Here is a 12,722-nt window from a genome sequence, read left to right on the forward strand (position 1 = left end):
TAACGTAGGAAGCAAAAACTATAAACAAGAGTTTCAGACAGGCAATACAGATGGTTAAAAGTTGGAACTACTGGCAACAGAAAATCTTTATGATATGTTCCAAAATGGCAGATCAAAGTTGGAAGCATGCAAAGGGTAGGCTTGTGCCTTCATATGTTCACAGACAACAGAAACGCCCTTACTCTTATTTTCCTAAACAAAGGGATAGAGCATTCTTGTGGCTAAATATATGAAAGATAAAGAAATGAATCCAGCACACTCAAAAATGAAGATTGTTAAAGCTGCGAACAAACTTTGTTGGACCTTTCGGCGTACATTGCTTAACACTATGTGAGTGGCCTGTTTGGGTGAGCTGCATATACTGTCGGTCTGGACTCAATCTTCATTTCAGCATTTTGCTTATTTGCACATAATACTGAATAGAAACTGTCTAGATGGTAATTCAACCGGTTGCTCATAATTTTGCTGTTTGTTGACTGTAGGCTGGATCAATGCAAACGATAACCTGTAGAGTTTTTTATTGCGCAAATGAAAGCACAAAAGGGGAACCCATTAACTAAGAATGGCAGTTCCAAGACACTGAGTAAATAGACAGAAGATATTTTGTTTTGTTTAGGGAAAGTTGTCCATACCTTGCCAGCACTTTTACCCGAATGAAGATATTCGACAGCATCTGCAACAGCATGGAGGCCAAGAAATCTTTTTGGGTCTACAGCAACCTATTACAATCCAATTTTAGCAACTGAGTTACTCTAATCAATGATAGGCCCAGAAATTGCCAAACACAATAATTTTGTGATGTTGCTAGTAAACAGAAAGAATTGCCATCTTTCCAGTGAGAAATTTAACACTTAATTTGGATAACTTATGGTCAAGAAACTTTATACAGCTAATTAGTATTCCACATATTTTTGCCAATGGTAGCTAAACAGGTACTGCACAAGACAATATTATTATCTGTAGTTTATATAGGCATAGCAACACAATGGTGCAGAGCCAGCACATCACCATTTCTTGGGAGACTAACCCTGTCCTTTCATCAAGGTGCAAACCAGACAAGGTAACAAGTCAAACAGATGATCTTAAATATTGAACCTGTGACCTATGGTGAAAAAAAATATATGAATTGCTCTAAGAATAAAAATAAATGATAAAAAAATCAAGATTTGTTTCTAATATTCCAGATTGTGTGATATATAATTTTAATAAGGTAGACCTCCGAAGTGGTATTTCCTAAGACCTAAAACCCATATTGACAATTTTACAGGTAGGCACAATACATCAATCTAGATCGTAAAAACAAAAAGGGGAGCAACTAAACCTGCTGCAAAGAGATAGGAATATAGCATATTTTGTAATGCAAAACTATCATCCATAGGCTTGGAAGATTCTGTATGATTATGATGAAGCCAGTCCAGTAAAGTGGCTCTTCCTCTACTACAGATAAGTTGTCTCAAATGCCATTCGCCCCAAACAGGTGAGCAACTGATAATACTCATCAAAAGAATATATAGGTGAATGGCCATTTATGACATACACAAGCAATACCGGAGTAGAACTGGAAAATTTTGACCTAGACTAGTTTCACAATGAACAGTCACATATGTGCCATTTTGGTAAACATGCCAATTCTGGGTAACCAAACTCAGCCCATCATAGGCTCACAAATCCAGAAGCTCAATCTGAAGTTTAGGTTGATAAAGTGACATGACTTTTAGAGCAGTTCAGTGGGGTAGCAAAATTAAAGCTTACCAAGTTCTTATATAGGAAAAATTGGTGCAATTCTTTACAGTAATTTCTACGAATAGGTCAAAGAACAAGATAAATTGAAAAAGTGAAGGAGAAAAATTGCATCAATTTTCTTCATGTTCTAAAGAAATTTGAGAAGATACAAAGTGTTAATAATGCGAACCCATTTCACAGAAGGAGCTCTGAAATGGCAAAAGCATCTTATAGATGAGACACATACTGAAAAAAATAACTTCCATTCTACAAAGATGGTACTGAAACATATAGTTGAGGATACGTTACCTTAAGCTTTCCCAAGGAGAAAAGATGAAAAAGCCTGTCCAAATGTTCTTGCCATAAGTGAGCATATTGCACCAGGAAAAAGCCAGCCTAAAAACATTAGCATTGTTATAAGAAGCACAAAAAGGATACAATATAATATGCTTAATCATGAAAGTGAAAAGAATCTGTCCCTGGTTTGGTCCATACATATAAATATATACACACACAGAGAGACTTGGAAGGAAAAAAGTAAGAGGGAATCTTGGGAAGAAGGGCCCCTCTTAGGAAACATTACTGTAAAAACAAGTGGCTAACATCATAAGCCTCCAAAATGAGACCACCACCATCAGATGCCCAAGTCAAGACATGAAACATGTATCATCGATGAGGAATGAAAAATAATAATTTATGAAATCTGTATATACAGCTGGAGAAAAGATCTACATGCATTGAGTCTCCATTAAAAATTAAATTATAAATACCAGGAAAAAAAAATCTTCATTCATATAGATATGCAGGTATAATCTCTTTCCTGCAAAATATCGATCCATATAGACCAAGATATCGCGATGTTGAGTTTCCGAAGCTCTCTTGTTTTTCTATTTTGATTCATAATATATCATTGATATCTCAAGAAGATATGGAAAACATAACAACACTTCATGCAAAAGCTTGATTCATTCCAGCTACTTTTATAAAGGAATCCAAAACCTAACATGGGTTATGCAAAACCTGTTTGGCCATTTTCAGCTCATTCTTTTTCCCACCGCTCATTTCAAGTTGAAATGTTCTATGCATTCCTAGCTGTTAAAGAATGTGCCAACGATGTATGCCAAGGTAAGGCTTCACTCATTCTACAGCCCCATTCCACAAATGGAGAAGTGGACAAAAGAAGAGAAAAATAAATAGCAGTAGTTCTAGAAGATTGAATCTAAGAGCTCCAGGGAACAGAGCTCTGCAACAAGCTTGAAACCCTAACATCCTAGACATTTCTGGTTATATTGATGTCTATATTTTAACTGGATAATCAAATCCAGATGCGATATCCAATCATGATCAAATTGAAAATGTAAATATACATCTTAAAAGGAAAAACCAAGTAAAATTAAAAAATTAAATAAAATATGAGTTTAAAAAAATAAAAATAAAGGAAGAAACAGGGAAAATGAAGAAAAAGCTTGTTACTGCACAAAATGTACAAATGTCAGCCTACATACCACAGTTTGGCTTTTTGCTAGAAGTTTCTCACATAGCCCAGTATAATTTGAAGGCTGCCATCCACGAGCCCCTTGATACTGAAACCAGAGTGAATATCAGTTAATAGTAAATCATAATATTATATTGAAAACAAGCAAACTTATCCACTGTAAAAAAAAAGCACAAAGAAAAATAGGCGTGTATACAAACAGACTATTTCTTTGACCTTGCAAATGAGTGGATTGAGCATTTACAAGATCAAAAGCAATTGATTCAAACTGATGATATTGTATAAGATACCAGCATTCAAAATTTCAGGTCCAGCACCAACCCCAATGTACACACAATCAAGAAGAAAAGAGTACATAAGATTACAAATTGAGGCCATGCCCTAATATTAATTATGTGATTCATGTTGCTTAAAATTAAGTTATAAATCAGTTTTGGCAACCTGTTCTATGATTGGTTTAGTTGAATGAATTTTCACAGGTATAATTTTTCTTAGGTATGATATACATGTCTTAAACTTCACAATTGAATCACACTTTAGAAATCAAATTTATGTTTGGTACCTAAACAACATGCACAGGTGACAAGATCCAAAACCTTATGTTTCTCTCAAAGTTTCTTTATACCAGTGGTTGAATTAATTCATGGAAGCTGGTGAAAGATTTTTCTTTTCTTCTTTTGAAAAATAAAAAATAAAGTAAATAAAGTTTCTATTAGAAAGAAAAAGCAAGCACATGCCAATATTCACAAGGTAGGGTAGAAGAAAGGTGAGGGTCCTTGCCATAGCAAATTCTCTGTTTCAGGCCTTAGCTAGCTCATACATGGACATCTCAAAGTATGTGAAGTACACATGTTGAACATGACACAGTACTGGTTTGGGTACGGGATAGGCCTCCAACATACCTGTTGGTCAGACATATACCCAATAGGTATGCACTATAAAAGAGAACGACAAGAAAATTTTAATCATACTGAAAGTAACCTAAGACCCATGTCAAACATGGTATCTTTGTTAAATACTTCAATTTGGTCCAAGGCATAGAATGAGAAAGAATGGAACTTAGATTAGCCATGTCATTATATCCTAAGATTCGAGGATTAAACAAATCTGACACTTAAAGACATACAATGTCTAACACACTCCTATCCATGTCCATGTGACAGAGATCTGACCTTTACATGAATGGGTAATGGGAGATGAGCCTGATCATCTCCCAATCACTGGGACATATAACCAAACTGCACACTTGCCAGTCAAAGTCATTTGTTTTCCTCTAATCTGCAAGCTGCTACGAACTCTAGTAGAGTACTACGATTCTATATCAATATTTAAGTTTTTGTCATTCAAATTCGAGTGTTTTATTACTTCCAAATCATTAGATCCACAGATTTGAATGTCTGAAAGAAAATTGGGTAAATAACATTCTTGTGAAAAATTAGTTTTCCATACAATTTAAAGCAGGAACATGATGGACAGATACTATATCTAATTATTCAACCTTGATCGTTTAAGAAAGTTGTTAAATGCAAATTTAATGAACAGATTTGAACCTGTTGAAACGAGATCCTTTTTAGACATGTGGAAGCCAACTTTGCATAGTTCAAATTGAGATGAATTCAAACATGCTTGGGTGTAATTATATTTAAATTTCACCCTAATTGGGCAAGGTTTTGCTGAGTTGAGATGGTTATACATCATACATGGATACATATATGTATGATAAATAGACATGCAGGTGGAATCAGATAAGATCTTTATTGAATAGAATCAAAATTGATATTGAGTTCAGTTACATCTTAAGATCTTGGTTATCAGATAGAAATCAGAATCAGAATCCAATCCTTTGCCAGCCCTAATGTTTTTATAATCCATTTGTCCATTAAAAAAGCCCAGGATATATTAGTTTTCTAATAATAATATAATGATAGAACCACAACTACAATCATAAATGAGTATTGGAAATTCCTATATACACCAGAGCATTTGGACCTTGATGGATATTATCCATGAACTTCTACCCTTGTGGAGAATCCCTTATTTCTGACTCCAATCACTTTGTCTAAGGGGGAGAGAGAATGTTGGGGCTGGGGGCTGGTTTGGTTGGTTAAACCCCAATATCTAGTTGCTAGACTCAGCTTAAAATCAATTGTCATCTCCCTAAGGTGGAGTTTTTCTTGTTCTCCAAAGTTTAGTCCCCATGGGAGGAATCTTAGATCTATCCTTCAATTTATGCAACAAGAAATCAATTCCTTTTCACATAAATGATATAAAAATTGCAAATGATGTTGATAAAAAGAAAAAAAAAATAACAGCATAAAGTACACTCTATTCAGTAAGAATCCCATAGGAAAAGGAAAGAAAGAAAATTCAACCTGAGAAATCATTCCGATCACAACGAGTCGTCCATATGTTGCCAATGCATTCAAGCAAAGATTAAACATTTCGCCACCAACAGACTCATAGATAATATCAACACCTTTGGGAAATTCCTTTTTTAGAACCTGGGAGAAATGAAGTTAGAGTTGTACTCACAAGAAATGTTAAAGTGACCAACATAAATTTCATTCCCTGGTTCATGGGGATGAATCAGAGAGAGAAATGTTTATTGTTGTTACTTTTGGTGGCAGTGTTGTGCGTGCATATTTTCAGAGAGGAGCATTTTTTGTTGTTGTTTGTATATATGCCTGTGAGGGAGAGGGTGAATATTGACCTACCACACTATATATTGGTTTTAATATCACCCCCAGTTTTCTTTGGAGAACTGCTTTAGTTGAAGTCATTAGTACCTCTACTAAAACAAAAAATATTTTTTTTTGATGAATAAATAGCAGTATATTAATAAAAAGAAAAAAGGTACATCAAGGAAGTGCCCCAAAGTATATAGGTGGTATACAAAAGAGGTTAAAGAACCCCTTAAACAGAGCCTAACCAATCTACAAAATCCACACAGGAAGGGGGGCCAGAGTCTAAAAACCCCTTGGCCCATGCCCAAAGGTTACAAAGGAAAAAAGATTCACACCCTTGAACCGAATGACCCTCATTTTCAAAATCCCTATTGTTTCTTTCCTTCCAAACTATCCAAAAAAGGCACAAGGGAGCTGAAAGCCACACTTTCTTCCTCTTCTTTCCCACACAAAACCCAAGCCACCCCAATAAAGCCTCTCTAACTGAATATGGGAAAACCTACGACACCCCAAAAAGGGAAAATAATAAGTTCCATAAACTTCTTGCCAGCTCACAATGCAAGCAGATGTGATCAATAGACTTTTCCTCTAAAAGACACAAATAGCATCCATTAGCCAAAGGGCACCCTCTCCTCTGAATTTGATCCAAGGTTAAAACCTTTTTCCACGTAGCCTCCCAAGCAAAAAAACTCACCCTCGGAGGCACCATAGAGTTCCAAATTACTCTTGCAGGAAAATCCCCTTGTCTTTCTGGATCCAAAGTCTTATAGAGAGATTTGACAGAAAATCTATCATCCTTTGACTTTGTCCATTTTTTCTCTTTGAAGCTGTCCTCTTTAGCCATTACTCTCCTCTTCTAACTCACCATTTCTGTGAGTGAGTGTATTACACTGAAAAGCTTAAACTCCATTCAGGAAAAAGAAAATAACAAAGACAAAGTTGAATTAGAGAGACATACAGTTTTTATATCTTCTGCTTTGTAGTCTATCACTCGATCAACTCCTAAATCTCTCAACAGCATAGCTTTTTCCTTACCTCCACAAGTTGCAATGACTGTATTTCCAGCTAATTTTGCAAGCTGCACATACAGGAGTTCATAACAAGTAATTTGTATTACACTGAAGAAAGTAAAAGGATAATGCTCATCTTTGTTGGAGCAAACAAGAAATAGTCTTATGGTTGTACAATGCATGAACTAGGAGCAAACTGAATAATTAACAACTCTTTCAACAACCCTTCCCCCTCCCACCAAAGATAAAGGGGAATAAAAAACAAGCAAACAAGACATTGTTGTCCCCAGGATTGCTAGAGTAGAAATTAGAATCTCTACCATGGTTGTGGCCTTTGGGCATTCAATGTCAACATGCATAGGATTGTTAATTCGCAAATCTGCTGATGAGAAGCAACTGCAGTTTGATTCACATTTCATTTGAAAAATAAAAAAAATAAAAACATGACCTTATTCTTCATATCAATCAACCATTTACAATTTTTCATAACATCTTTTTGCTCTTTCAGCTTACCTGAAAAAGTTTATAAATAGATTAAATTTGAACTGTGTTAAGGCTTTAGCACAAATGTAAGTTGGCATGATATACATAGTTGGTCAATTACCTAACAGCTTAAGCTTTTATACAAATTGGTAGCTTAACACAGTTTCAAAGCCTCAGTTGTTAGGAGGTCTATAGTTTGAAACTTGCCACATAAACTTGGTTTCCCAAATTTATTGAACTTATGTGCAAATCAAAAAAGAAAGTTGTCCATGAGGCAACACTTGTTAAGTAACTGTTCTTTGTTCAGGAAATTTATAGGCATACACTGTTTTACAAAGAATTATCATATATGTGACAAGGGTAACGGGTAACAAATAGCAAACAACTGTAACAGAAACCTATTGCCACATACAACAAATATATACCTGGACTGCGAACTGTCCAGTTCCTCCAGCAGCAGCAGTGACAAGAACTACTTTTCCAGATTCCATTTGTGCTGCCTACAAGTTCCATAAAAGAATTGTCAGAACAAGACAATTAACTGTCTCAGTAATGGATGACAAAAAGAAAGAATACAGCATCAGAAGGCCAGAAAATTAATGAATTAGTTGAATGTAAATATATATACATTTACATACATATATTGCAATTAACAAAATCTTGGACAAGGAGGACAGACACTTGAAGTAACATACCTTTTCTAAAGCAATTGATGCTGTAAGTCCTGAGGTTAGCATCGCAACAACTTCTGGATCTGGTCTTGCCACGGGAAGGATGTGTTTGGAAGGAACCTAACATGCAAAAAAAAGGGGTCAACTCCGATAAATTTAATTATTAACATTTTTGATAGGCAACTTAATTATTAACAAAATTATGATCAAGTAGCAATTGAATTAAAAAAAAAAAACAAAATAATGACACCAACCCTGTAGAACATTAAAAGCAAAAATATTAAGGTAGTATACCATCATAAATTCAGCATAACTTCCAAAAGTCATAACTGCAGCAGGAGTGCCAATTTTCAAATCATTGACAGAATCACCCACAGCAGCAATTATTCCCACAGCCTGCAATTTAGGAAATCAACATTAAGAAACATTAATGATGTTACAATGACTACTGAATGCATGATTGACCATTAAGAATCGCACCATGGTATACAAATTTAGTATTTTTCTCCACTACCTCAAAACCAGCATCAAATGGAAGACGCGAGTCAAGGTCTTTGTCATTTCCACCAAAATAACGGCCTGAGCTAAAGTTCACCTGCCAACATGTTTAAATTAGCAAACATATCAAACCCAAAAGATGGTTATCCCACCAAAGAAGAGTGGCCTACTGGTCTAATCACAGGCTAATCCATGTGAGCCAATAGTATTAGCTCATGTCAACAACTGAAAAAAGGTATAGGTAAAATATGCGAGCACAAGAAACTTGCAAAAATATTGAGAAAAAAGAAAAAGAAAAAAAGAGAAAGGTTTTATGTCTACGAATGTAGGAAGGTTTTACGTGTATGAATGTGTGTGTGTGTGTGTGTTGGACATCCAATTTTCCTAAAAGCTTAAGCTTTTAGGATTTGGACTCAGAATGTATATCATGCTCTCGAACACCCTCCCTTAGTTGTAGCCCCCTTTGGGCTTACATGTGTGTGTGTGTGTGTGTGTGTTTGTTGGACAACCGATTTTCCTAAAAGCTTGAACTTTTAGGATTTGGACTCATAATGTATATCATGCACTCAAAAGCTTAAGCTTTTAGGATTTGAACTTTTAGGATTTGTAATACCATGTTTGATAACCAATTTCTCTAAAAGCTTAAGCTCATAGGATTCTGGCTCACAATGTATATCACTATATCATGCATTCCAACAAAAGATTTTAGGAAAATTGGTTGTCAAACATGCATAATAATATAAAAAAGAGATTTAAAAAACCAAAAAAATAAATTAAATAAAATGAAAAGACTTTTTGGGACCCTAGCAAATAAAAGGGGTGTAACCTAGAATGCAGGAAGTATATAAGGCACACCAAGAACTAACAAAAGGGAAAAAATACAAACTAGTTACTACACTTAGATTGATCGAGTCTAAACATCTAGGAAATTTAGAAAAGAAAAATCCACTACACCAAAAAATTGGACCATGAAGACAATGCTTTAAGAAAGAGACTTTTCACAACTAACTTTGTCCACTCCTTTAAAGATTCTTTTGTTTTTCACTCTCTAGGTAGTGCAAAATAAGTAAAGGGAAATCATCATCCTAACCACCTTGCGTCTATTGCCCCCAAAGCCCCATGCAATCCAAGAAACACATCCTTGGTCACATAGAGCTGGATTCTAGATGGCCCAACAAGGTAAAACACCATGTTGCACAAACTGAAAGCTCAGACACAATGAATCATGATATAATCGGGAGATTCCTTCATATACTTGCTGAGGCAAGACCATTAGCTAACGTCCAACCTGGTCTTAGCTGATTGATTTAATTCTTTGTTAAGTAAAATTTTATAGAATAAGCCCCAAAAGGGCAGAATCCATGCACACAGGATGTATTTGAAAACCAAGAAGACAAAAGAAAAGAAAAAGGGTAATGCTCTCAATGTCTTATGTAATACCCAAAACGTCAATGAAATATGTAGAAGAAAGGCCTGCACCTCCTTCTCCTTTTGATCTTCCAATCCACACAAACAAAGAAGAGTTACATCATCTTGCTTGGCGAAGACTGCATTCATAAAAACATTTATCTGCTGCAATTCTGATTAATCCATGACATCAAGATCCTGCTATTGTCTTCCTTCCAAATACATCAAAGTAAACAACATACGATTGTAAACCAAACTTTCTTTTTCCTTCCTCACTATTCCTCTGTACCAACAGCACAAGGTATCCTCAATTATCTTTGGAAGCACCCAAATAATACCAAAGGTTGAGAATAATAAAACCCATTAACTTTGTGTCATTATACAATGGATAAGTAGCTGGCCAATTCTTCTTCCTACTTAAACAAACAACACCAATTGACTACAATCTTTCTCTCTTGCATGAGCTATTCTGGAGTAAGAATCTTTTCTCATACAATTTTAGTTTTATTTTTATTTATAAAAAAAAAAAACAAATTTGTGGAGGACAATTGAAACTCAAACCATTCTACGTGGGAAAGAGATATTACAATATGCACTCAAAAGCTAATAGAAGATTTCATGAAGATTCTTCTATCTTTAACATAATTTGGCACTAACTTATCCTCCTTATCAACATACACAATCACATCCTAACAATAAGCATAAAAGAGTTCTATCATTTCCAAAACCATAGAAAACCCCTGATGACTGATTCCAATGGCTATAACCACCTTCCACATACCAGGAATCTGCCACCAAGATCTCTTCGTTTTGATTGATGGAAAAAAGATCCAAAAAATGATCCTTAAGTGCAAAGTCTGCATACCAATTATCATATTTAAACTTAGTTAAACCAATCACCTAAAGAAATACAAGTTCAAGAAAAAAAAAATGCACCCCACCCTATTCGAATAGCTTTCTAGAGACTTGATCTTATCACCCCTCTTCTCACCACAAAACACCAACCACCTTTGTCCCCAAACTTCCCCAAGATAATTGTCTTCCATAGCTTATCTATGTCCACAGAAAACCTCCAAAGCCACTTACCTAACAAAGCCTTATTTAATATTTGTAAATTCCAAATACCCAAACCTTCATACCCCTTAGAACACATAGTTTCCCAATTAACCAAATGCAATTACCTCTTAAACCTTCCTCTTCAATATAAAACATCTCTTTGAATCTTTTCTAACCTTTGTTGGATTTGTACTAGTATGACAAGAGCAAACATAAAGATACAAAAGTACAGCTGGCAAGAGTACTTTTAATGAACATGAGTTTTTTCCTAGAGAGAGATTTTTTTTCCCATCAAGCAAATATTTTGTAAAATTGGTCCCTATCTCCCAAACCAACTTAGATTTGAAAGATGGACTTAGTGGCTTTACCCAAATAAATGAACAGAAGAAGATCCACTCTACAACCAAATTCCAAAGCCAAAACTTCCATTTGTTCCACTTTACCCATAGGCATTTATTCCATTTTGCCCATATTAACACAACAAAACCACAAAAGCCTCCAAACATAACAAAATCCATCTCATCATCTAATTAATCAATAGGATTTGCTCCCCTAAGCAAAGAAATCTACCTTGGAAGGTGTTCCTTAGCTCCAAATCTCAAGGACAATTCTATTTCAAGGTTAAAAGCCTTGTAGAAAACTTAACTAAGAAGGCACCCTTCTTAGAAACCCTGAAAATTAGTTTGTCTTGATTCTATTGGGAATTTCAAATCATTTTGTTCTTTGACCCTTGATCAATTAGGTGCATGTAATCTTCTTAGGGCTACTAGATCCTAGCAAGCGGAAGCAAATATGCTTATAAAAACAAATTTTAGGACCAAGATTTTGGGGTATGGTGTACTTACCAAGATCTAAATGTTCTCATATCAAATTCTATCAATGAAGATTAGTGTCAAATCTATTGATGATCTCGAAAACTTAGCAATCTTTCACCCAATGACTTGTTCTTGAATCTTGGCACTCAAATGGTGGACGTCTAGGAAGGTGGTGGTTATTGATCTCTCTCTCTAGAACGTATGGGGGAGAATAGTAAATGCAATAGTAAAGCCTTACCCCTAAAGGGGGTATTTATAGGTTTCCCTTAAACTTAAGTGACTTGAGTCCACCTTAGGCTTAGATCACTTAATCTAACCCGCAAAGGGTCTTAATTGATTAATTAACCCAATAGGGTTCTAATTAATCAATTAGTCTAGTTCAGAGAGACCACTCATTAACTCTTGTGCAACCTTGTGTATTTACCAAAACGCCCTTATACACATAAGTGAACTAAGAATTAATTCAACCATCATAAATTGTATCATCAAAGAATATGAACTCAAATGGGGACCACTAGAACCCATAAGACAATACTGACTCCCTCATAATTCAATTCTGAAATTAACTCAACATCTCACTATAAAGAGTCAACTGCACTCTAATACCCTATATAAATAATAACGAGACACAAAGTATTCGGGTCCATGACCTGTTATCCATTGTATGCAATCTCCCCATGAACTGATATTCATAATCTAATAAGATAAATGCTATCAACATATCAAGATTTGAAGAAATTTGAGTAAGAAGAAAAAAAAAACTTCTTTTATTTTTCTCATACTATTCAAACTAATTATTGCATCGATGTTTATTCAAAAATGGCTTATGTCATTTGCCTTAAAAAAAATCTAATCCTTGATTTAGGAGAAAGTATCTCAAA

The 12,722-nt window shown here is 35.0% G+C and overlaps 1 protein-coding gene across 1 annotated transcript in view; it reads right to left on the reverse strand.

Moving 5' to 3' along the window:
• LOC117911133 (prostaglandin reductase-3) overlaps positions 1–12,722 on the reverse strand; it is a 35,975-nt gene continuing 23,253 nt past the window's right edge. Inside the window, exons 9-18 of the mRNA XM_034825336.1 lie at positions 8,580–8,660; positions 8,360–8,461; positions 8,090–8,185; positions 7,820–7,894; positions 6,860–6,979; positions 5,590–5,718; positions 3,228–3,305; positions 2,032–2,118; positions 633–719; positions 1–505 (exon numbers count right to left, since the gene is read on the reverse strand). Coding sequence (XP_034681227.1) covers positions 455–505; positions 633–719; positions 2,032–2,118; positions 3,228–3,305; positions 5,590–5,718; positions 6,860–6,979; positions 7,820–7,894; positions 8,090–8,185; positions 8,360–8,461; positions 8,580–8,660 — 906 coding nt within the window. The 3' untranslated portion in view covers positions 1–454. The remainder of the gene's footprint in view (positions 506–632; positions 720–2,031; positions 2,119–3,227; positions 3,306–5,589; positions 5,719–6,859; positions 6,980–7,819; positions 7,895–8,089; positions 8,186–8,359; positions 8,462–8,579; positions 8,661–12,722) is intronic.

This window comes from Vitis riparia, chromosome 3 (genome assembly GCF_004353265.1).
Source record: "Vitis riparia cultivar Riparia Gloire de Montpellier isolate 1030 chromosome 3, EGFV_Vit.rip_1.0, whole genome shotgun sequence".
NCBI lineage: Eukaryota > Viridiplantae > Streptophyta > Magnoliopsida > Vitales > Vitaceae > Vitis > Vitis riparia.